The sequence below is a fragment of the Loxodonta africana genome, chromosome 6 (assembly GCF_030014295.1).
Source record: "Loxodonta africana isolate mLoxAfr1 chromosome 6, mLoxAfr1.hap2, whole genome shotgun sequence".
Classification (NCBI taxonomy): domain Eukaryota; kingdom Metazoa; phylum Chordata; class Mammalia; order Proboscidea; family Elephantidae; genus Loxodonta; species Loxodonta africana.
Window position 1 is genome coordinate 18,118,957 of NC_087347.1, and position 26,931 is coordinate 18,145,887.

The 26,931-nt window shown below is 37.1% G+C and overlaps 1 protein-coding gene across 1 annotated transcript; it reads left to right on the plus strand.

The window, feature by feature from the left end:
* The first annotated feature begins 579 nt into the window (after positions 1-579).
* LOC100666391 (thymus-specific serine protease-like) lies at positions 580-26,931 on the plus strand. Its single transcript, XM_003417893.2, has 6 exons — positions 580-638; positions 14,001-14,115; positions 15,279-15,477; positions 16,665-16,755; positions 18,216-18,424; positions 26,566-26,931. Exons 1-6 carry the CDS (start codon positions 592-594, stop codon positions 26,673-26,675), a joined length of 771 nt encoding a protein of 256 aa, XP_003417941.2. The 5' UTR covers positions 580-591; the 3' UTR covers positions 26,676-26,931.

Sequence of the window (26,931 nt, forward strand, 5' to 3'; positions counted from 1 at the left end):
TTCTTCAGTGCCAATTTGGGCTTCTGTCTACATGTTCCCATTAAAATGAATAAAATGTAAAATTTCTACTTAATTAAGTTTCTCTTTCAAAAAGGGAACAACCCACCTCAACAAAAAAAAAAAGAGATACATTACTGATAATTCTCCTTAAATATTTGAACTTTTCAAATATAAACGGCTCAAGTTTGTGTACCCTTGATAGAATATCATTTGGTTCAAAAAATCTGAAATGTGTAAATTTGAGGCATCTTTCTACCTACCTAGGTTAAAGAGTAAAACCATGCCCCAGTTCATTAATAGATCAGGATTTACAGAGCATGGTTATAAGTCTCTGTTTACTAGTGGCTTTTCTTGGCATTTTGACAAAATCTGTTAATTTTGTAGTTTCTTAACTTTGTCTTAAAAAGGAGCTAATTGCAAACTTGAAAGAACTCTATTTAATAAAAAGTTACAGTTAAATATTACTGAATGCATCTTTCTTTTTTTTTTTCCTTATTCTTAGAGTACCTTGAAGTTGTTCAAAGATCTCTGGCCACTCATAACAGCAAATGTTTTCAAACCATAAAAGAGGCTTTTGATCAAGTTGCGAAGATGATGAAACTTTCAGTGTACTACAGTAAGCTTGCAAATGATTTCAAGTAAGTGGATTGATTTGACTGTGAGGGAGTCTGTGTCTAAATAAAGTCTGGTATTTACTTGAAGTTACATCATTTATGTCATTTTCTTACAAGCTGTCATGGATTGAATTATGTCCCCCCAAAAATGTGTCTCTCAATATGGTTAGGCCATGATTTCCAGTATCCTGTGATTGTCCCCCAATTTGTGATTGTATTTTTATATTAAAGGATTAGGGTGGGATTGTAACACCACCCATACACTGGTCACCACCCTGATCCAAGGTAAAGGGAGATTCCCTGGGGTGTGTCCCTCACCACTCTTTATCTTTCAAGAGATAAAAGGAAAAGGAAGCAAGTAGAGAGTTGGGGACCACATACCACCAAGAAAGCAGCACCAAGAACAGAGTGTGCCCTCTGGAGCTGGGGTCCCTGTGCCTGAGAAGCTCCTCTACCATGGGAAGACTTGAGGACAAGAACCTTCTTCCAGAGCCGATAGAGAGAGAAACCCTTCCCTTGGAGCTGACGCCTTGAATTTAGACTTTTAGCCTACTTTGCTATGAGGAAATATATTTCTCGTTGTTAAAGCCATCCACCTGTGGTATTCTGTTACGGGAGCACTAGATGACTAAGACACATGCATTGCACTTCATTGCATTGGGCATATTACCTGCAAATGATTTCTTTAGAATGTTAAAAATTAAAGGTGTCACATTAAAGACTAAGGTACTCCTGACCCAAGACATGGTGTTTTCAAAAGCCTCACATGTAAGCAAGAGTTGGACAATAAGGAAGGAAGATCGAAAACAAATTGATGTCCTTGAACGTTGGTGTTGGTGAAGAATACTGATTATAGCATGGACTGGCAGAAGAATGAACCAATCTGTCTTGGAAGAAGTACAGCCAGAATACTCCTCTCACATACTTTGTATGTGTCATCAGGAGGGACCAGTCCCTGGGAAGGACATCATGCTTGGGTAAGTAGAGGGTCAGTGAAAAAGAGGAATACCCTCAATGAGATAGGATGACACAGGACTGCAACAGCAGACTCAAGCATAACAACAGTTGTGAGGGTGGCTCAGGATTGGGCAGTGTTTCATGCTGTTTTAAATAGGGTAGAAAATGTTCAGAACCAACTGGACCTAACAGCAACAGCAACAACAACAAAAACAAGAAACAAGGAAACTATTGTTGTTTAAGATCTGGAGTTGAGATTTCCATGGTAGTGGTGAAGTATTTTTTGGGTTACTAAAACTTAAAAAAGTTAGGGTCAAACAAATATGTTAAAATATGTTTTCATAGACTCATAGAATGGCTAGAGTGTTCTGAATAGTAGGCTTAGGGTAACCTACATGACCCACAAATGTGTTGTTTTTTTTTTTCATGTACAGCTCCTGAGCCTCTCCTAGTTGTTATTATTAAAAAAAAAAGATGCCTAAAAAAAAAAAAAAATTTTTTTTTTTTTTTTAGAATCAGTTCTGAGCCATAGTGACCCTATGTATAACAGAATTAAATATTACCTGGTGCTGTGCCATCTTCACAATCATTGTTACAGTCACTGTATCAAACCATCTTTTTGAGAGTCTTCCTTTTTATTATTGACCCTCTTCTTTACCAAATATAGTGTTGTTCTCAAGAGATTGGTCCCTCCTGATGACATGTCCATGCTAAGCAAGATGAAGCCTCATCACTCTTGAATCTAAGGAACATTCTGGCTATATTTCCCTAAACCCAATTCAGACTCTTATCCACCTATAGGTCTCTCTCTAGGCCTAGTGAATAAGAATCTCGAAGGGAACAGGACTGAGGATCTATATTCTTCCTCTGGTTAATACACAAAATATTCATTATATAAGTTTCGTATTTTCTTAGTACAATCGGTAAAAAAGATTGAAAATTTTGGTAGAGGTATTCTCTACACTGCATCTCATTTCTGCCTCTGGTTTGTTCACATGTTGCTCCCCATTCTGGATCCTTCTTTCTTTTCACCCTGCTCAGATTCTATCCATCATAAACCTTTGATTAAATTCTACCACTTAACTAAAATAACAGGAAATATCTATGTGCCTAGCATTGTGCTAATAAGCCATCTCCATAATAATCCTGTGAGGGAGCACTTATTCTCCTCCTTGTTATAAAGCCAAGGCCAGGGAGGCTTGGAGAAGTGAGGGTGTTGTTTTATCTTGTTAGCTGTTCTTGCTATGCCCCTAATTCCTGACAATCCTGTGCACAAAGAAATGCAAAGCTGCCTGCTCCCTAGCCATCCTCTTGTTATGCCAGAGCCGTGTTTTTGCAGTATTGGAACAATCCATCTCCTTGAGCGTTTTCCTCTTTTTCACTAACCCCCTACTTTTACAAACATGATGTACTTCTTCAGGGATTGATTCCTCCTGATAACAGATCCAAAATACGTGAGACAGAGTCTCACCATTCTTGCTTCTAAGGAGCAATTTGGCAATATATTTTTCAAGACAAACACGTTCATTTTATTTTTTTTAGCAGTTCATGGTATATTCAATATTCTTCATCAACACCATAATTCAAAAGTGTCAAATCTTCTTTGGTGCTCCTTAATCTTGCCCAGCTTTCACATGTGCATGAGGCAATTGAAAACACCATGGCTTCGGTCAGGTGGACCTTAGTCCTCAAGGTGACACTTTTGCTTTTCAAAACTTTAAAAAGGTCTTTTACATCAGATTTGCCCAATTTAGAGTGTCCTTTGATTTCTTGACTGTTGCTTCATGTGTGTTGATTGTGGATCCAAGCAAAATGAAATTCTTGACAACTTCAATCTTTTCTCCATTTATCAAGATGTTGCTTACTGGTCCAGTTGTACAAATTTTTGTATTCTTTATACTAAGGCATAATCCATACTGAGGCTGTAGTCTTTGATATTTATCAGTAAGTGCTTCAAGTCCTCTTCAATTTCAGCAAGCAAGGTTGTGTTATCTGCATAAAACATGTTGTTAAATGAGTCTCCCTCCAATCCTGATGCCATGCTCTTCTTCATATAGTCCGGTTTTTCAGATTATTCGCTCAGCATACACATTGAATAAGTATAGTGAAAGGACACAACCTTAAGAAACACCTTTCCTGATTTTCAGCCATGAAGTATCCAATTGTTCTCTTCAAACCACTGCCTCTTTGTCAATGTACAAGTTCCGCATCAGCTGAATTATGTGTTCCGGAATTCCCATTCTTTGCAATGTTATCCAGAATTTGTTAAGATCCACAGGTTCAAAATAGTTTTCATGATACATGAAACAGGTAAACATCTTTATGGTATTTTTTGCTTTCAGCCAGGATCCAGCTGACATTAACAATGATATCCCTGATTCCATGTACTTTTCTGAATCCAGCTTTAATTTCAGACAGTTCCCTGTCGACGTACTGCTGCAATTGCTTTTAAATGATCATCGGTGAAATTTTACTTATGTGTGATGTTAATAATATTGTTCAATAATTTCTGCGTTTGGTTAGAGCCCCTTCCTTGGGAAAGTCATAAATATGGATCTTTTTCAATTGATTGGACATGTAGCTCTCTTCCAAATTTCTGGCATAGATGAGTGTGTACTTCCAACACTGCATCCGTTTGTTAAAACAACTAAATTGGTATTTCGTCAATTCCTGGAGCTTGTTTTTTCACCAATTCCTTCAATGCAGCTTGGACCTCTTCCTTCAGTGTCATCAGTTCCTGATTATACGCTACCTCCTGAAATGGTTGACTGTCCACCAATTCTTTTTGGTATATAGCGACTCTATGTATTACTTCCATCTTCTTTTGATGCTTTCTGCATCATTTAATATTTTCCTCATAGAATCTTTCAATATTTCAACTCAAGACTTGAATATTTTTCTTCAGTTCTTTCAGCTTCAGAAATGCCAAGCATCTTTTTCCATTTTGGTTTCTAACTCCAGGTCTTTGGACATGTCATTATAATACTTTACTTTGTCTTCCAGATCTGCTCTTTGAAATTTTCTGCTTAGCTTTTTTGCTTTATCATTTCTCCCGTTTGCTTTAGCTACTTAACTTTCAAAAGCAAGTTCCAGTCTCTTTTGACATCCATTTTAGTCTTTTCTATAATTTTAATGACCTCTTGCTTTCGTCATGTATGATGCCTTTACTCATTCCACAAATAGTTTGGTTTCCAGTCATTGGTGTTAAATTGTCAAATCTATTCTTGAGATGGTCTCTAAATTCAGGTGGGGTGTATTCAAGTTCATACTTTGACTCTTGTGGACTCTGTCTAGTTTTATTCAGCTTCAATCTGAACTTGCAAATGAGCAATTGATGGTCTGTTTTGCTGTTAGCCCCTGACCTTGTTCTGATTGATGATGTTGAGCTTTTCCATGTGTCTCTTTCCAAAGATCTAGTCGATATGATTCCTGTATATTCCAACTGGTGTGGTCTATGTGTATAGCAGCTATTTATGTTGTTGAAAAAAACAAATTTGCAGTGAAGAAGTCGTTGGTCTTACAAAGTTCTATCATGTATCTCTGGCATCATTTCTATCACCAAAGTAATGTTTTCTAACTATGGATCCTTCTTTTTTTGTTTCCAACTCTTGGATTAAAATCTCCAGTGATTATCAGTGCATCTTGATTGCATATTCCATAAATTTCAGACTGCAGAAGTTGTTAAAAATCTTCAATTTAATTGTCCTTAGTTGTTGGTATGTAACTGGTATTAACTCTTCTTCCTTGTAGGCATATGGATATTATCCTATCACTGACAATATTGTATTTCAGAATAGATATTGAAATATTCTTTTTGATGATGAATGCAATGCCAATCCTCTTCAATTTGTCTTATCTGGCATAGTAGACCATATAATTGTCTGATTGAAACAGTTAGATTTAGAGAAATATTTGCAGATGGTTTCTGATCTGATGTGAATTCTATTTGAGGGCATTTAATCCTCCTAAGTGGAAATTGGAGCCCTGATTGTGCAGTGGTTAAGAGATACTGCTGCAGTGGGAGTAAATACCTTCGCCAGAGGAAATGTGTGAATTGTCAAGTATTCCTGAGAGATTTCTGCTAATGATAAGATGTGGTCATTTGAACTGTTCTCTTTTCTCTCCTTCCATTTAAGTGATTTTTATATGGGTTCTAATTTACCTCAGACCACACATAGATTCAGAAAAAAAAGTTAACTGTAATGTGCATTACCAGTTTTATGCTCCAAATATCTTGTGCCTTTAAAATCATTCAGAAACATTTTATGTTTCACATTGCTCTTTGAATATTTCCTAAATAAGTTGGGAAATCTAGGATACTTAAATATCTTATTTTTATTATATTTTTAAAAACTGAAAGCTAGTCAGTTTCTTGGAATTTTTATTACAATGAGTTAAGTTGGCTAAGTCTCTTTTCTCCCAAGTACATAAATATATTGTTAGCTAAAGTAGGAATTGAATAATATTAATTTAATTGTAGATTAATGGCAGCAAACATGCAGAAAAGACACACAACTAGATTTCTTAAATTCTTATAGATCTTTTGTTTGAAGTTGAGAGGTAATAAGAATTTGTGGACTATTAAAAGTGGTCTAAATAACAATTTAGGAAACTTTTCTGATCTCTTATACATGGAATGGAAACCGTGGTAATGGTTAAGAGTTTGGCTGCTAATCAAAAGGTCAGAAGTTCGAATCCACCAGGCGCTCCATAGAAATCATATGGGGAAGTTCTACTCTTTCCTGTAGGGTGATGATGAATTGGAATCTACTGGATGGCAACGGGTTTGGTTTTGGCTTTTTATATGTGTGATATATTTAGTTAGATCCCATTATTTTTACAAAATCTTTTCAAGAATTAAGTTTTAATTCCAGAAAGACCAATCACTCTAGTATTGTCTTTGTAAACTGTTGTCAACATATATTGCCAGATGGTCTCTATATGTTCTTGTTGTTGTTGTTAGGTTCCATAGAGTCATTTCTGACTCATAGTTGACCTATGCATAAAAGAAGAAAAGCTGCCCAGTAGTGTACCATGCCTAAAATCATTGTTGTGCTTGAGCCCATCGTTGCAACCACTGTGTCAATCCATCTCGTTGAGGGCCCTCCTCTTTTTCGTTGACCCTGTACTTTACCAAGCATGATGCCCTCCAGTGACAGATGTCTCCTGACAATACGTACAAAGTATGTAAGACTTAGTCTCGCCATCCTTGCTTCTAAGGAGCACTCTGGCTGAACTTCTTCCAAGACAGATTTGTTTCTTTTTTGGCAGTCCACAAATATTCAATATTCTTCATAAATGCCACAATTCAAAGCCATCAATTCTTTTCTGTCTTCCTTGTTCATCGTACAGCTTTCACATCCGTATAATGTGATTGAAATTTCCATGGCTTGGATTGGGTGCACCTTAGTCTTCAAGATGACATCTTTGCTTTCAACACTCTAAAGACATCTTGTGCAGTGGATTTGCCAATGCAATGCATCTTTTGATTCCTTGACTGTTGTTTCCATGGGTGTTGCTTGTGGATCCAAGTAAAATGAAATCCTTGGCATATTCAACCTGTTCTCCATTTACCATGATGTTGCTTATTGGTCCAGTTGTGAGTTTTGTTTTGTTTTGTTTTATTTATGTTGAAGTGTAATCCTTATTGAAGGCTGTGGTCTTTGATCTTCATTAGTAAGTGCTTTATGTCCTCTTCACTTTCAGTAAGCATTAATGTGTCATCTGCATAATGCAGGTTGTTAATGAGTCTTCCACCAATCCTGATGCCCCGTTCTTCTTCATAGAGTCCAGCTTCTCAGATTATTTGCTGAGCATACAGATTGAATAGGTATGGTGAAAAGATAGAACCCGGATGCAAAACATTTTTGTCTTTAAACCACGCAGTAACCCCTTATTATGTCCAAATACTTTTGCAATACTTTTCTGACTATAAATCACACAGTATCCCCTTGTTATGTCCAAACAACCGTCTCTTGATCTGTGTAGAGGTTCCTCCTGAGCACAATTAAGTGTTCTGGAATCCTTGTCCTTCCCTATGTTTTCCATAATTGTTTTTTTAATCCACACAGTCTCATACTTCTGTGTAGTCAATAAACACAAATTTTTGTTATTCTCTGCTTTCAGCTAAGATCCATCTGACATCAGCAATTATTTCCTTGGTTCTATGTATTCTTGCAAATCGGGCCTGTATTTCTGGCAGTTCTCTGTGGATATACTGCTCCAGCCGCTTTTGAATGATTGTCAGCAAAATTTTACTTTCATATGATATTAATGGTATTGTTCAATAACTTCCACATTCTGTTGGATCACCTTTCTTGGGGGTAATAATAAATATGAATCTCTTCCAGTTAATTGGCCAGGTAGCTGTCTTCCAAATTTTTTTGACAGAGAAGAGTGTGCACTACCACTGTTACATCCGTGTTTTGAAACATCTCAATTGATATTCCGTCAATTCCTGGAGACTTGTCTTTCTACAATACCTTCAGAGCAGCTTGGACTTCTTCCTTCAGTACCACCTGTATCTGATCACATGCTACCTCTTGATATGATTGAATGTCAAACAATCCTTTTTGGCATAATGACTCTGTGTATTCCTTCCATCTTTTTTTATGTTTCCTGAGTCATTTAATATTTTATCCATAGGAGCCTTCACTGTTGCAACTAGAGGCTTGAATTTTTTCTTCAGGTCTTTCAGCTTGGGAAATATCTAGCATGTTCTTTCTTTTGGTTTTCTATCTCCAGCTCTTTGGACTTGTGATTATGATACTTTACTTCATCTTCTCAAGCTGCCCTTTGAAATCTTCTGTTTAATTATTTACATCATCAATCTTCTTTTGCTTTAGCTCCTCAACTTTCAAGAGCAAGTTTCAGAGTCTCCTGTAACATCTGTTTTGGTCTTTCTTTCCTGCCTTTTTAATGACCTTTTGCCATCTTCATATATGATATCTGTACTGCCATTACATAACTCTTCTGGTCTTCGGTCATTACTGTTCAATATGTCAAACCTGTTCTTGAGATGATATATAAATTTAGGTGGTATATACTCCGGATCATACTTTGGCTCTAGTCGACTTGTTCTAATTTTCTTCACCTTTAACTTGAACTTGCATATGAGCAAAAATTAAAATAAATAGCTACAAAAGTACATTAATGATCAGAATATGAAATGTAATGTATCAAGTATGAGACTGAAAACAGGAAATAGTCAAAAATGAAATGGAACATATAAACATCAATATCTTAGGCATTAGTGAGCTGAAATGGACTGCTATTGGCCATTTTGAATCAGACAATCATATGGTCTACTATGCTGCGAATGACAACTTGAAGAGGAATGGCATTGAATTCATCAGCAAAAAGCACATTTCAAGATCTATACTGAAGTACAATGTTGTCAGTGATAGGAGAATATCCATATGCCTGAAAGGAAGACCAATTAATATGATTATTATTCAAATTTATGCACCAACCACTAAGGCCAAAAATGAAGAAAATGAAGATTTTTAAAAACTTCTGCAGTCTGAAAATGATCGAACTTGCAATCGAATCTATTGATAATTACTGGTGATAGGAATGCAAAAGTTGGAAACAAAGAATGGGTAGTTGGAAAATAGGGCTTGGTGATAGAAATGGTGCTGGAGATTGCATGATAGAATTTTGCAAGACCAAGAACTTTTTCATCACAAATACCTTTTTTCACCAACATAAACAGCGACTCCATGCATGGACCTCACCAGATGGAATACACAGGAATCAAATCGATTACATCTGTGGAGACAATGGAAAAACTCAATATCATGGGTCAGAGTAAGGTCAGGGGTTAACTGCAGAAGAGACCATCAAGTGTGCATTTGCAAGTTCAAGATAAAACGAGGTCTCTATACAGAGCTCCATGATAAAAATATAATGTCAAGTATTGCCTCTATTCCTTATTTGCTTCTGCTGTTTTTTATTATTAGCAGTTCTATTTTTCTCTGAGTACCCGTTATGCTTAGAGCAAAGTGGAGGGTTCTTGAGAGATGCTTCTAAATATTTTGGAATGATGATATTTGATAACTAAAAATTATCTGTTACAGTCAGAACTGAGTGTGTGTATTTTTGCAGTCCAACCAGCAGATAGCTCTTTTTTCTCTCATTATACTGTCATTATTGGAAACCGAATTTTTAGATCTTATTTAGACAGGGGCTAACCCATGAATCCACCACCTTAGCTTAGAAGCATGGTGTCCTGACTGCCTTAGTCATGGTCAGGAGACATTCCAGAAACTAAGAGTAGATTTAAGTCCCTCTTGACCCACATGGGTTAAAAGTAGAATGAGAATGATTTCCAAAGATAAAAAAGGGATTCTTTTACCAGTACTGGGAGACCGGATACTGTATAAGCAGAAATCTCTGACAACAATCAAAAAATTAACAGACAGTATTTACGAAGTACTTTATGTGGATTGACAATTTAAGATGCCCACTAAAATAGTAGACAATTACTGTTGAACCAATGAATGAAGGAATGAATATGAAATTTCATGATCAGGCCATTGAACATTGTGTGTTATAATGATATGTTAGCAATATAGTCATTATTGTTAAAATTGACTGCTAGGAAATTTTAAATCTCTATCCTCATTCAGTTGTTAGTTTTTATGGGATTTTTCTTGCCATTTATCCCGACAATTTGTCTATAATTCTTCCTGTATTTAAATAACTTATTACATGGCTTTGTCCTGCAATTTGCATCTTATTTCTGGTTTTATTTTTCTGATTTTATCAGCATTACCTGTTATCTACATGTGCCGTCTTGGGTAGTGACTAAGTTTCTTCTTGCAATTTTAGTTTGTATTTTGGTTCTTTTCATAGTCAATGCAGCTTCTTCATATTCATTCTGTATTTATTTCATAAAGGGTAGCTTTATGCCTCAATCCCCACCTCACCCTTTGGAGTCTTTCTATTTCTTCCTCAAGTACCATTTAACTTTCCATGGTTACTTTTCCATTTAAAGTGGGGCCCAATGTGATTTTGCTATTTTACTAAATCTATTATACTTGGCTTTCATTTTTTAATTCCTATTTTGCTTTCAATTAACCCATTTTTTTTTAAGTATTCTAAATTTCACCCTAAGGATTTCCTGTTTTTCTACTGAATTTTAACCTTTTTCAAGGCAATTTAGTTATACAAAAATTCCAAAACTACTTTCCTGGAATCCTGAAACTATATAAACTTCTACGTGAGTGAGTAGACTCATTTTCCTGGGAAAATGTGATAGTTCTGATGGGAGTTCAGATTTATAACCCATGAACGTTTCACAGTTGTGATCTCCTTACTACAATACTTGGTGATAATTTGTGAACTGGTGTTTGGCTTGTCCGACAGAAGATGAGAGGGAAGTTTTTCTCTCTTTTTTTTTTTCCATTAATGTGTCTTGATCTTTGGCACAATTCTGTATGTTTGCTGGGGAGACTTTCAGAAGGTGGGGGAACAGACTATGGACAAACTAATCATCTATCCTGGGTCTGTCAGTGGTCCCAAAGTAATAGAATTCTCATCAGGAGACATATAGTCTCTGAGGATTTCTGCTACTTGGGAAGGTTATCATCTTAGGATGCATGACCTCTCATCCTTCCCTCAAAATGCTTTATTTAAAAAGGAAGAACCCACTCCTTTTCCAGGTTTCTTCTATTTGGGAGATTGTTGTCTTTGTGTGCTATCAAATCAGTTCCTAATTATGGTAATCCTATAGGACAGAGAGCACTGTCCTTTAGGGTTTCCTGGGATGCAATTTTTTTTGTTTTAATTAATAATGTCCTTTAAGTGAAAGTTTACAGCTCAAGTAAGTTTCTTATACAAAAATGTATACACACATTGTTACGTGACCCTAGTTGCTCTCCCTGTAATGTGACAGCACACTCGTCCTTTTCACCCCAGATTTTACATGTTCATTCAACCAGCTCCTATCACTTTCTGCCTTCTCATCTCACCTCTGGACAGGAGCTGCCCATTTAGTATCATGTATCTACTTGAGCTAAGAAGCAGGCTCTTCATGAGTATCATTTTTTGTGTTATAGTCAAGTCTAATCTTTGTCTGAAGAGTTGTCTTAGGGAATGGTTTTAATTCTGGGCTTAGAGAGTCTGGGGGCCATATCTTCTAGGGTTCCTCCAGTTCTAGTCAGAACATAAAGTCTGGTCTTTTTAATAGAATTTGAGTTCTGCACCCTAGTTTTCTCCTGCTCCCTCAGGGACCATATGTTGTGTTCCCTGTCAGGTTGGTCATTTGTGGTAGCCGGGCACCATCTAGTTATTTGGTCTCAGGCTGATGGAGTCTCTGGTTTATGTGGTCCTTTCTGTCTCTTGGGCTAATATATTCCTTGTGTGTTTGGTGTTCTTCATTCTCCTTTGCTGGGATGCAATCTTTAAGAGAACAAATTGCCGGAGATTTTCTTATGAAGAGCAGCGTGAGTTTGAGCCTTTGAATTTTTCAGTTAGCAGTCATGATCTTGAACATTGTGCCACAGGCCTGCTTTTGTGAGATGAGTGACACATTATGAGTGTTGTCTTCCCCTTCCCTTTGCTCATGGAGAACTACAAATCTCACTTTAATTCTTAGATTGAAATTCATTTGTACTGAATCTGGATGTACAAGACCCACATCAGGCAGCCGCCTCCTCCTGTTCATTCTTCTTTGACATAAATTTCTTTGACATAAAAAATAAGTCATCGAGCTTTGGTCATCCCTTATGCACAAGTAGGAGCTTCCAGTCCTCACTGTATGTTTACTAGGATTCTGACACTTAGACCTTTCTTCTTCCTTCAAAATATACCCACACTGTTGGGCAATATGTCTCCTGCTATTACTAACAGAAGAGATGGGCTTAGACATATGGCTCTTTTCAAAAGGCCGGAGCTGGGGGAAGAATTCCTTCAGAACTCTGTGCCGTGGTAATAGCCGCAGGGAAAGGCCAAGGTTCAAGTGCAATAGTTTACTTGTAAACAGAACGTCTTTGGATTAGAGATGTGATGGAGGCCAGTGCTATGAAGCCAAATGTTCTCAGACAAGCAAAGAAGAGTTCAAAGGACTAGGTCCAGGGTGTAATGGGTTAGCAGGCTTGAGATGTATGATTGGGTTAGACAGAATAAAGTGTCAGAGGCAAAATGGATAATCCTTGTGAGTCTTCCCTATAACCTTAGAATTCCTCTGCATCTCTATTTCAGTTAATTACCCGTTAATATGTACTGTGTGTGTAGTGTAGAAATGGGATCAATATATGTATATTGTTAGTCAGTGTGATTGGGGAGACATCAAATATCATTTTAATCTCAAGTTATTATATATTATAGAGACATATTCCTTAAAAAATGAGTCTTCTGCCATGGTTTCAGGGGACATCTAAGTCAATTGGCATAATAAAATCTATTAAGAAAACATTCTGTATCCCACTTTGGAGAGTGGCGTCTGGGGCCTTAAACACTAGCAAGCGGCCATCTAAGATGCACAGATTGGTCTCAACTCACCTGGAGCCAGGAAGAATGAAGAACACCGAAGACACAAGGTAATTATGAGCCTAAGAGACAGAAAGGACCACATAAACCAGAGACTACATCAACATGAGACCAGAAGAACTAGATGGTGCCTGGCCACAACAAATGACTGCCCTGACAGGGAACTCAACGGAGAAACCTGAGGGAGCAGGAGAGCAGTGGGATGCAGACCCCAAATACTCATAAAAAGACCAGATTTAATGGTCAGCCTGGGGCTGGAGGAACCGCAGAAACCATGATCCCCTCACCTTCTGTTAGCCCAGGACAGGAACCATTCCCAAAGTCAATTCTTCAGACAGAGATTGGACTGGAATAGGGAATGGAAAATGAAAATAGTGAAGAAAGAGCTTCTTGGATCAAGTGGACTCATGAGACTATGTTGGCATCTCCTGTCCGGAGGGGGGATAAGAGGGCGGAGGGGGCCAGAAGCTACCCGAATGGACACGAGTAGAGACAGTGAAGGGAAGAACTGTGCTGTGTCATTGAGAGATAGCAATTATGAGTGTATGGCAAGGTGTATGTAAATTTTTGTATGAGAGTGTCTTGATTTGTAAACTTTCACTTAAAGCAAAATAAAATAAAAAAAAATGGGTCTTCTTCAATCTTAGATTTTCAACAATAACCACTGTCTCAGAATGCTCACAGGGTTTTTGTGATCCAATGTATTGATTTAAATGAAAGCATTCTGATAACAGTATTGTTACATAAATGTTGGATGGAATTATTTTCATAGACATATTTTGAAAACTGAAAGTAAGAACTATATTTCTCCTTCCACAGTATAAATGGTCTGAAGAAATCTAGTATTAATTCATTTTGGGTTATTTTCTACATTTGAGTTTTGGTGCTGAAGTGAAATGGAACTTCACTTCTGTTTTTCTGTTTTCTTTCCCCTAGGTTATGCAAACCTGCTAAAACTTACTCAGCAATGGACAAAGCCTATTTTCTAGAACGTTTGATTTTTCCCGTTGAGGTTGCTGTTCAGCATAATAGGAATGAAAAGAACCATAAGGTAAAAAAGTGAAGAAAGAAAGGGGGGAGAACATATGGAGAAAGAAAGAAAAGCTCACGTAGGTATTCACTAGTTGTCTAAAAAAAAAAAATTTTTTTTTTTTGGTGTCATAAATTCATTGTAGAGAAAGACACACATGGTGTGGGTATATTTTTAGAAATTCAAACAATACATACAAGCTTCCATTCTGAGAATCAAACTAAATGGTGATACATGTCAGGTATGGAATTATAATATGCTACAACTTCCTCATCTTAATCATCTTTTATTCTAAATACACTTGGAAACTCTTTAAACAATGGAATAATGAATACACTGTAGGACAAAATACTACTATTTCAATAAAATATTTCATTTCCAAAATTTCAGAAAGCTGTCCCATTAAGTAGGATTACTCTGAGTCTGACCTATTTGATAGTAAGAACTATAAGCAAATAGAAAAAAATGAAATTATGTCTTGTGTGGACTGAAGAAAAAGACATGGTGAATTTCAATACTTTGAATAACTATTAGAAGCAGGAAATTTAAAAGAACATGAGAATATGAAGATGATAACATTTCTAACTCTTTTGATCCACTGAGTCATGGAGTAAGACAAATTTTGAAATGGAAAACTTGTGAATTTTGATATATCTAGAAAAATCACAACTTTTTTGGGAGGTTAGGGAAAGTTTATTTTTGAGGGATGCCAGGGATTAAGGGACATGTCCAAATACTGGGGTACATAACCAAGGTAGCCTCACCCCCAGGTAACCCTGTTCCAACCTAGCCATGTTAACTGCCAAAAAGAGTAAGTAAGGACAGAAATCTGGTAGAAAAAGGGGATAAATCAGTTCATGACTTGCACTGATTTTTTTATACCTTTTTATTTTGAACTAATTATGGACTCACAAGGAATTACAAAAAGTATACTGAAAAGTCTCATATTCCTTTCTCCACCTTTATCCAATATTAGCATCTTACTTACAGTACATTATACAAACCAAGTGATATTGGTGCAATAGATTTAGCTAGGTCAAGTCACCAAAGACCATATGTAACTCATTTAAATTGAAAGCAGCCACTTAAAGCATGAAAATAATTTTGTAGCTCATTTCCATTTGGAGCTGAAAGCCATCCCAAGTACACTGTCTTAAGGATAATTGGAATCTTGATTTTTGCAGGGAGAACAGCTTTCATTCACCATGGATGAACTTTGTGACATTATGGCTAACACCTCACTGGGTTCACCATACTATAGATACGTTAGAATTATACATTTAATATTCAAGCATAAATATTCGCCTTGCTTTGCTGCAAATTACAGACAGAAATTGCAAACCCTCTTGAACTCTTCCATCAACCACCACAATCCTACAAAAGGTAAAGTGTTATCTAGTGAAAATGGAAAGTGACAAAATAACCAGAGCTAAAGAGTTTCCTCAAAGATGGGATCAGAACGTGAATGAGTCGAGGAGCTGGACATACAAAGATAAGACACTTTAGTAAAAGATTTAGAAATTCTAAATACTTAGGATTGCAAGAAGCAGAACACAGAAAGGTGACCCTTAGTACTTTTCAACACTAATCTAACATCACTGGTCCCAACAAAATACTTCACACCACTTCAAATTCTATATAGAGTAGTTCTCCAAATGTGGTTGCACTCTGAAATGACCTAATCTGTTGCCATCCAGTCAATTTCAATTCATGGCAACCCCAAGTGTTACAGAACAGAAATGTACCATAGGTTTTCTTGGCTGTAATCTTTATAGGACCAGATCACCAAGTCTTTCTTGCATAGCAGTGCTGGGTGGGTTCAAATTGCCAACCTGTAAGTTAGTAGTCGAGTAAAAATTGTTTGCACCACCCAGGGACCCTCTCTCTATCATTAGCCTGTTTGACATCCAATATAACTACAACGTCAAGCTATTTGTAGTATGAATAGTTCTGAATATTTTGAAGTAAATTGATCAAACACGTGTGAATCCTTGACACAGCTGCTAGTCTGTAAATGAACTGAACATCTCAGTTATTATCCACAAATTGATGAGTAGATCTATATCATCCCACCAATATTGGTGATCTCTTGGGGAGAAGTTGTAGTCATAGCATGACTGAAGAGGTGGGGATGCTGAGGCACAGGGGCTTTGAGTGTGCACCCTTCCATCAAGAAACTTCCTGGAGAAAAGACTGTGACATACTGAAGGGGAGTTAACTAGAGGCAGATCCAGATAGAATGGAGTGTGTTCCAGTAGAAGCTGGAAATCCAGGGTGGAAAGAAGCACAGAATCGAGGTGCTCATAAAGAAGGTCCTGAGGGAAAAAGATAGGATTACTTCAGAAGCATGTGGGGACCTTGTCAGAATCTTTTTCTCACTGGACATAGTTTCAGGTCTTGCTTTGGTAATGTTGGATATGACTAAGAATATTAATAATGATGAGATCAAATGTGTTTTAGAATGTCACAAGCACCATGTAAATTTGTGTACTGAAATCTTTTAAGCTTTTTATTTGGTAATTGACAAAACTATCATTTCTGTTTAAATCAACTGATCTTTTACTTTCTAGTCAGGCAATACTTCTACCAGTCTTGCACTGAATTTGGCTTCTTTTTCACCACGGATTCGAAGAACCAGCCCTTCACTGGGTTGCCTCTCAGGTAAAGATTCTGCTTTGACTTCTGTTTGTTACCAGAAACCATGATTGCAGGTTTTTTTCTTCCTTTTTTTTTTTTTCCCCACACTTAAATTGATCAAATAGGCTAATTTAGGGTTGATAAAACAAGGTAGAAATATTTTGAATGAAAGTTGGAGAAACCAAAAATAATTCCAATAAGATATGTAGAACCAAATCTCAGATTTCCAAATCTTACTTAACTAGTAGCTGCCACGAAACACTCTATAGGTTTTATACAATGAATAAGAATAACAAACTAGTAGCTTCAGTCTCACTTGCTGGCATTGGAAGGTCATTTTATCTAATACTTTTTAACCAAGAATGTACTTTTTGTGTTTATTGAAAATTCCAGTTAAAGGATATGGGAGAAAGCAAAGTTGCAACTAAGGAAATCAAGTTCTCCATCTCTTTTGAATTTTGGTTAGTGAAGGTTTGCTAGTTGTATGAAGAAAGACAGATAAGCCTTAGTAAACTTTATTTTCATTATTTTGTGATCTTTTGTTTATATTTACTGGGTTTGTAGAGCAAAATATGATTCCTGACATGAAGCCTATATTTTCTCTTATCAAAGTCCAAGGCTCAAATTCCCTAATGAGGAAAGGAGCTAGGACTTAGTCTATGTCAAGTGCATTAAATGAACCAGAATTTTTAAGAGTGATGTCTATGGTGAAGTTACCTGCATTGGGGTAAATACGTACTGTAGCCTCATTTCTTTTGGTGTCTATTCCACCAGTGCAGAGAGAAGGCCAACTACATTTTCAGCCCTTTGTTCCCTTGCATATCACTTTTGATCCTAGGATCCTAGGACACAGGAGGGGATATCTTCCTTTTCATTGGTTCCTTTCTTTAGTCTCTCTTTGATGTTCTAAACCCTCAGGCTAGAACAGCTAGAACTGAGTGGGTTCCAGTAGCTCTTGGGGCCTGCCTCTCTCCTTTGGAGGTAGTCTCTCACTTTCACTGCATCTGTAGTCTTTTCTTTATCAGGCTGGCAGGCTATGTATTCAGTTTCTTCCTTCCACAGCGGTTACTAATCCAAGTTCAAGTATGGACTTGGGAAGGCAAAGAACAGGGTTTTCTGCTTTTTTGTTTTGAAGCCCTGGGTGGAGTCCAGAAAACAGCAGCCTGTGGTTTCTATAGCCTCCTCCCCAGGATGGTACATTGAGTTGACCAAGGGTCCGATAACAAGTACTTTGTTGGCCACATTCCTGTGTATTTACGAAATCAATGACCTCATAGAAGGAAAGGCTGGACTCGGACAGATAGCTAGACAGCTAGCTAGATGAATAGATACATTTCCTTCTTTAGCTATTTTAAGTAACTCAGATTCTCAGGGGAAAACAAAACAACTAAATAAATAACACTACACTCTTCCCATAGATGGCTTTCCTACATTCCTCAACCCAGATCTCCAGCACCTAAAATTTTGTCTCATTTTCTTTGCAGTTATTTTGTTCAACAATGTTCTGATTTATTTGGCCCTAAATTCAATAATGATTCACTGAACACGGGTGTTATGTCCACCAATGCGTACTATGGTGGCTTCAATGTGACGGGAAGCAAAATCATCTTTCCCAATGGTTCCTTTGATCCTTGGCACCCTCTGGGAATTACAAAGGATATCAGTAAAGATTTGCCTGCTGTCTTCATTAAAGGTAACACATTGTGAATAGTCAAAGACCTCTAAATAGGATGAAATATGTCAGCATGTCATAATAAATGAAGGAGGCTAAAGTGGTTCAGTGGTTGAATTCTTGCCTTTATTGTGGGAAAACAGGTTTGGATTCCCTGACAATACACTTTATGAACAGCTACTTCCAGTCTGTCATTAGAGGCTTGTGTGTATCATGATGTACATGTTTCAATGGAGCTTCCAGATTAAAATGATCTCCTTATAGAAATCAGCCAATGAAAGCCCTAGAGATCACAATGGTTTGCTCTGCAACCAATCACAGGAATAGCTCAAGACCAGGAAGCATTTAGTTCTGTTGTGTATGGGGTTTCCATGAGTTTGGGAGAGACTTGATTACAGCTATCAATAAACTTAATAAATTGCTTTTGATGTTGTTAGTGACAAAAACAATTATTCTAAGCAGGTGATAAGTAGGTCATTTAGTCTTCACTAGGTTTTAGTATTTCGACTTCTGGCTGGCATCCAAATAGAACACATTAAAAAGTGCTAAGTAGCATGGACATCTAATGTGCCTATAAAATTAACCATTTGAGTACTATTCTCCTTTTTTTTGTTGTTGTTATATAAGAAGTGTATGTGGTTTCATATAATCAAGTGACATGAGGTCATTTTCTTTTGTGAATGTAATTGCTCATTAAAACAAGTTGTTTTGTCTAAGGGCTCTGAACACTAGATAAATCAATGTTCACAAGCACAACAGCTTTGGTTCTAAGATTAGTAACCTTACTAGGATCACACCATTTTCAATGCGACCCATTTTACCAGCTGAAGTTACTGAAATTAGTTTTAACATAATCCCAATAATCTCTATACAGTATTGGATAAAATATGTATTTTCATTGCAAATTAAAATTCACTATTTATTATGCTAATGTGACATTTAGCAAAGACTTCACCTTGATTTTCAACTTAAACGACCTCAAAATTTAATATGAGAATGATTAAAAATGTCATTGGATTTAGTGGCCTTGACCTCTCTCATTGAGTGTTATTCTGGATGAGTCAGTAGAAGTAAGGATAAAGCACACTGAAATAGAGGAGGTGAAGAAACAAACAGGAAGCTTAAACACCTTGACTGTGAGAAGTGGAAGAGAAAAAAAAATAGCTGCTGTTGAATGGAATAGGATTAAGGAGAAAGATGTCACACTAAAGGGAAGTCAAGAAAGGAAAGGGTTCGGCAAGACATGGAGGACCTACCTTCAAAGGTGGCTCTGCTGTAAATGGAGCAAATAGCTTAAGTATGAGGGAAAACACAGTAGGTTTATAGTCTTAGTGGCAGGAATTTGAGAAAATTGCTGGGTTGGAGTTACCATTCTTACAATTATCCAACCCAAATCAGAAACACTGTCAAGTTCCTGCTACCTGGATCTTAAACTTCTCTGTATCTTCTCCTGGAATAATTCAAAAGACATCTAAGCAGTATCCTTCATCTATTCTCTCTCCAGCTAACCCAAAGTTCTCTCATTCACATTGTGTGTGTATGCATGAGTGTATGTGATAGTGTGTATGAAGCTAGTAGTCAATTTGTGCCTGAAAGTCTATCTTATAAGAAGGTGGACGAGGTCATTTTGCTTTTGTAATGAAAACAGAAAGCACTATCGCTATGGTATCTCCCAGAGATGAGATTCTAACATAAATTCTTGGTGGGGAGGGTAATGCCTTATCCAAAGTTCCTAATTGTTTTGCTCCTTTTGGCTTGGTGACTACAAATTCAGTAGCAAGACAGTCTCATGCCTGTTCTTCTTATTGTAAAGAGGACACAGCATAAATGTGATCCCAACAGGGACAAGACTGATAGATGGCTCTTGCCCTTTTCTTACCTCTGCATAGATATCAAGGATGAGATCACAACTTAATGGAAAATTGCAGTTCTTTTAGAGATTAATTAAAATGTCATGGAGATAGTTGGGAGAATATTTTCAATCCCTTAATGAAGACAAATGAGAAGAAACATGATTTAAGCAAACTTTTATTTCATGAGAGCAGGTCAGGAGCTTTAAGGTTTAAAGGGTCAGTGTTTTTCTGGGTTGCTTCCAGGAACATCAGACTTTAGGAGATTTTCTAGTTTTCTGATGGTATCCTTGCCCTTTCCCCACCAGGACGTATCAGACAATGTTCACATCTAAGGCACAATCCCATGGATATACCCAGGCAGAAGGTACTCAATATTGCTATGACATGGGAACATACAATTCCTGCATACTTGCTTTCACTGCCATTTCTTTCATATTCAAGAGTAAAAAAAAAAAAAAATTCAAGAGTAGGTGATGTAAAATGCCGCAATAGAAATCATGAAGTTTGTCTTGAAATAAAATATGTTATGTATTACACATTACATAAGTTAATCACAAACTTTATGGCTAGTTGCCATCGATTAGGCTCCAATTCATAACAATGCCATGTACAAAAGAAGCATTATGATTACTGGCATGCTTGAGTGTAGTGTTGTCTTCCAATCTAGGGGACTCATCTTCCAGTACTATATCAGACAATAACTCTATTGTGATCCATAGAGATTTCATTGGCTACTTTTTAGAAATAGATCATCAGTCCTTTCTTTCTTGTCATACTCTGGAAGCTCCATTGAAACCTCTCCTGCATGGGTGACCCTGCTAGTATTATAAATATCTGTGGCATAACTTCCAGAGTCTTAATAACATGCAAGCCACCACAGTATGACAAACTGACTCACACGTGGTGGATTCACAAATTATAGGGCTATATTATTCAATAAGATGGTAAGTATAAAATATTTACTATAGAGCCTGACATGTAAAAATCGCTTACTGATTCATAACCCTGAGGGAGAATACTTAAATAACTTGGAATAGGCAACCACAGTATACCAAGGGCACTAACAACCTTTCTTACGCATAGAATTATTTTACCAAACGAACACAAATCTTTTGTATTCTACTTCTGAATTAATGGTTAACCCTACTTATTTTTGAATGAACCTAATTTCATTTTTATCTAAACCAAAAACAAAACAAACCCATTGCTATCAAGTCTATTCTGACTTACAGCAACCATACGGGACAGAGTAAAACTGCCCTAGAGAGTTTTCAAAGCTGTAAATCTTTATGGAACCAGACTGTCACATCTTTCATCCATGGTGCCACTAGTAGTTCAAACCTCTGACCATTTGTTTAACAGCCGTTCACTTTAATCACTGCACCACCAGGGCTAGTTTATTCCAGTGCTATTTAATAAGAGCATAATTTGAACTATACATTTGAAGAACATATAAAATTTTCAAGTAAATACAAACACACACACACAGAAATGAAGTCAACTTTGAGAATATTTTTTTAGCACAATATATACAAAATATTTTCATTTCAATATATAATCAATATAAGAGGATAGGTAATATGATTTTTACATTTTTTATATGAAGCACTGAAAATCCAGGGTGTATCTTACTTAAGGCACATGTCAATTTGGATGAGCCATATTTCAAGTAATCTATACCCACACTTGGACTATATGAAGAATGGGGCATAAGTATTGGAGAAAGACTCAGTAACAAACTGCGATGTGTAGATGATACAACCTTGCTTGCTGAAAGTGAAGAAAATTTGAAGCATTTACTGATAAAGATCAAAGACCACAGCCTTCTGTATGGACTGTACCTCAACATAAATAAAACTCACAATTGGACCAATAAGCAACATCCTGACAAGTGGAGTAAAGTTAGAGGTTGTGTAGAATTTCATTACGCTTTGATCCATTATCACCATCCAAAGTTGTAGAAGTCAAGAAATCAAATGGTGTATTGGATTGGGCAAATCTACCGCAAAATCTCTCTAAAGTGTCAAAAAGCATAGCTTTCTTTTTAAGGACTAAGTCTTGTCTGATCCAAGCTATGGTGTTTTAAATTGCCTCTTATACATGTGAAAGCTGGACAATGAATAAGGAAGACTTAAGAAGAATCCCTGCCTTTGAATTACGTTGTTGTCAAATAGTGTTGAATATACCTTGGAGTGCCAGAAGAATGAGCAAATCTGTCTTGGAGAAGTATAGCCAGAATTCTAATTAGGAGCGAATATGGTGGGACTTTGTCTTACATACTTTGGACATGTTATCAGGAGGGACCAGTCTGTAGAGAAGGACATCATTCTTGGTAGAGGGTCAGCAAAAGAGAGGATGACCCTTCGCAAGATGAACTGACACAGTGTCTGCAACAGTAGGCTAAAACATTACAACAGTTGTGAAGATGGGGCAGGAAGGGGCAGTGTTACTTTCTGTTGTACATGGAGTCACCATGAGTCAAAACTTTGTCAGCGGCATGTAACAACAACAAGATAGCCTCATGTAGCTCATGGTGGCTACCATATTGAACGCTGCAGGTCACACTTTACATGTGTAATCTCATTATATCCTTCTTACAGTCAAGGGTAATTGTTAACACATTTCACATTTTGCAGATGAGAAAATAGACCATAAATATAATAAAGCTGTTGTCATCTAGTTGATCCCAACTCCTTATCACCCCAAGTGTGTCAGAGTAGAACTATGCTCCATAGACTTTTAAATCACTGATTTATTTCGGAGAGATAGTCAGGCCTTTCTTCTGAGACACCTCTGGGTGAGTTTGAACCTCCAACCTTTCTGATGTTACCACCAAAGTACTCACACAGAACTTAAGACAACCAGGCTAAAACTCCCAGTGTTAAAAGTGGTAGGACCAGTATTCAAAGCCAAGGAGTCTCACTGGAAGTTTTGTCCTTTAAACATTGTGCCACCCACCTTCCAAGTTTTTTGGAGATAGAAGTGCTTATGATTTCAAAAAGACCTCAAAAGCCTGAGAAAGCTATTGCAGATCCTTATTTTTCACAGAACTTAGTAAGATGGAGTGCTCAAATTCATTCATTTAAAAGTATTTATGGAAGGTCTACTTGTGTCAGATGCTGAGCTGGACATTAGGGGGATAAGGGTGCACAGAATCACTGCTCCTAGGAGCTACTAATCATACATGTGAGACAGATATTGATCAAGTAACTACACAGAAAGCTTTCCCAGGTCACAGATATCTAGGCAGAATTGAGAAAGCAAAGGGGAAGTTTAGGATTCACCCTCTAGGAGTCAATCTCCCTGATCGCTGTGACTGGATCCTATTCATTTTTGAATCCATGGAGCCTACTCTACGGCTGATATTCAGAGATTATGTGCTGAATGAAAAGTTATAAAATTATAAAAACAAAGTTAAGAGAACCCAGCAAGAAGTTCAAAGTCTTACCTTCAGGTTCTTCACATTAGCAAAAAAAAAAAAAAAAGCCACTTATTTATAACTAGAGGAGAATTTGAAATACGGAAACAAATTTTGTAGATAAATATGCCTTTTCCACTTCACTTCCATTTTCACATCTCTTATTATCCTATTTCTAATTGGTCTTGTATTCACTTAGTGTTTTGTGCTCATTGAAAACACTAAGTTTTATGACCCATTATGTTAGATAATAAAATCAAGTTGGTATAATAACCTACTTTTTCTTTTGAACTTCATTATGTATTCTTGGATATTCATACTTTCAGTATGCATCAGAACTACCATTTCATATTGTGTCATGTTCAAATTTGACCATTGGTCAAAATTAAATGCTCTAAGTCAGTTAAGGCAACTCAATGATCGAGAATCATAATTTTTATTTAGGTGGGAGGAGGAACAAAGTGGGGATACAGTTGTAAAGGTAGGACAGCAGTAGCTACACATGTCAGCCTGGAGAAAAGGATAGGTTGTTACTTTTGTTGTATAAAAGTAGCCAGTTCTGGCTTCCAATCATGTTGACCCCGGGTGTTTCAGAGTACTGCTGTGGGCCATAGGGTTTTTAATGGCTGTGATCTTCTGTACATAGACGGCCATTTCTTTCCTCCAAGGCATTTCTGGGTGGATTTGAACGGCCAATCTCTCAGTTAGTAGCCCAGTACTTAACAGTTTGCATCACCCAGGACTCCTATGGTTGCAGGATGTCATTGTTTTTGTCTATGCTCACATGTGATTACTGTGTGTCTTATTTCTACCTGATCTCATCACAGTCATGGTGTTACCTCATCTTAACTTGAAATTCGGTGAAAATTGTGTATGTTTATAGGAAACTCCATAGTTTGTAACCATCTGTCAGTCGTGATGGGCTTTGCTTATTTCTCTACAGACAGAAGTCTTATCTTTCCTACCCTGTTTTCTCTCCAAACTGTTAGGGAGCCATCTCTATTAATTCCTTGTTCATCTTTCTGGTTTTTCTTTTTTTTCAAATCAAAATGAAAAAAAATAAGCTCACTGCTGACAATTTGATTCCAACTCATATTGACCTTTAGGACAGAGTAGGAATTCTTCAAAATGTTTTCAAGGCTAAAATCTTTATGGAAGCAGACTGCACATCATTTTCCAGCAGAATGGCTGGTGGTTTCAAACTTCCCACATTTGGTTAGCAGCCAAGTGCTTTAACCATGATGCCACCAGGGATTCTGCTTCTGGCAAATATAATCATATATATTCTTATCACTTTGCAAAAAAAGGTAGCATAATATATACGGTATCCAACACCTTCCCTGTTTCTCTTACCAATATACACTGGAGATCCTTCCATCTGAGTACATAGAAGTCTTTCTTATTGTTTTTTCAATGGGTGAATAGTACTCCACTATCTGGAGGTGCCATAGTTATTACATAATTTTAGTTTCCTAAAAGAAAACAAGCAGTTCTGGTGGTGCAATGGTTAAACACTCAGCTGCTAACCAAAAGTCTCGCATTCAAACCCACCAGTCACTCTGCAGGCAAAGATGTGGTTGTCTGTTTGTTTAAGATTACAGCCTTGGAAACCCTATGGGGCAGTTCTACTCTTTCCAAAAGGATTACAATTAATCGGAATCGACTGGACAGCAAGGAATATTTGGGTAGTAGCAAATACATCTCACCCCTAAAATAAATAATGCCTGAAGGATGGATGCTTGGAATCCCTGAATGGCGCACATGGTTACATGTTTAACTACTAACTGAAAGGTTGGTGGTGCCTCAGAAGAAAGGCCTGGTCATCTGCTTTCCAAAGATCATGCCATTGAAAACCTTATGGAGCACAGTTCTACTCTGAAACATATGGGGTCACCATGAGTTGGACTCTAAGGCAAATATTTTGTTCCATTTCGTTATGTTTTTGTTGTGGTTGGATGCTTATTTGTAAACCCTGAGCTCACATTTGACAGCTTTTGCTACATAATTCAGCGTGTGACAGACCTTCTGGTGATCTGGGTCCAATCCTTAGCAATTTTCTTGACAAGCCACTTAAACTCTCTGAGATGTAGTTTCCACATCTGCAAAAGTAAGGGTTTGACAAATATTTAAGTCCCCATCAAATTTTGTCTGTTTCATCTTATACTTACATGTTATATGTTTATCAATCCATTCTTCTTAAGGAAAAAAAAAAAAAAAGCACTGATTTTTTAGTATCTGCTGATTTCCATGGTGTAAATACTCCCATCAAGACCAATTTCAAGCTTTCTGTGTAACAGCCAGCTTGCAGAATGTCTGAATATTGAACAACCGATTCTTGGAGCTGCACACTGCAACTGCGGTAGACCGCTGGGAGAAGTTTCTAAAAGGAGACTCACTGAGATTCAGACAGTGTAACTTCCTCAGGTGGAACTTAAGTTACATTACATTTGAATTGAACAAAAAGGAAACTAAAAGCATTATTCTCTAAATCTACTACCTTAATCATTCCCAGACACATTCATTAATTTGTAGCACAAGAGGATTACATAGACTTCAACAGTAACTCTCTTGAATAAATATCATATATTTACCATTCTTTAATCTACAAAAAAGCTTACTTCTTGGATTCGAAGCCCATTATATGAGTAAACTAATTCTCTTTCTTAATTATGGCTGCACATTTTAATCACCTTTTAACCAGCTTTTGAAAGTTACTGATACCCATCCCCACCCCAGACTAATTAAATTAGAACCTCTGAAGGATGGGGGTCAGGTATTGGTTTCTTTGAGCAGGTTTCAAAGCGGTTCTAACATGTAGCTGGGGGTTAAGGACACTTGGTCCTTGGATGCTTGGTATGTAAGTGTTCTGACATTTATCTTTTCCTTTTTAGGTGCAGTACATTGTGCAGATATATACAAACAAAAGGATACTGATTCAGCTGAACTAATTCAAGCACGAGAAAAAATCTTCCGAATTCTACAAAAATGGCTGAAACAATAGATCTCTCTGAAAAATAAGAGCAACAGAACCTGAAATCTGGACTCCCACTTTATCGCTCAAATGTAAAATGTCCTGCAAGGCTGAAATTAGAGCAATCCCTCTCTGTAGGATTTAAGTTGGTTCTGATTTCATAGAAGGTCATCTCGTTCCTCCTTTCTTGGTGACCTTGAGGAGGAGTAGATCATCCAGCACACAAGAAATAACTACCCTGGAGTACCAGGTGCAAACATTCAGTTGGTTGCCATGGGGATGGAAG

What these genes read in the sequence shown, in the direction of transcription:
- LOC100666391 (XM_003417893.2), top strand. Translation starts at nt 592, where the DNA reads ATGATGAAACTTTCAGTGTACTACAGTAAGCTTGCAAATGATTTCAA. An exon ending in GGAATGAAAAGAACCATAAG is followed by an intron (nt 14,116 to 15,278) that starts GTAAAAAAGTGA and finishes TGATTTTTGCAG; the next exon opens with GGAGAACAGCTTTCATTCAC. An exon ending in CCACCACAATCCTACAAAAG is followed by an intron (nt 15,478 to 16,664) that starts GTAAAGTGTTAT and finishes TTTACTTTCTAG; the next exon opens with TCAGGCAATACTTCTACCAG.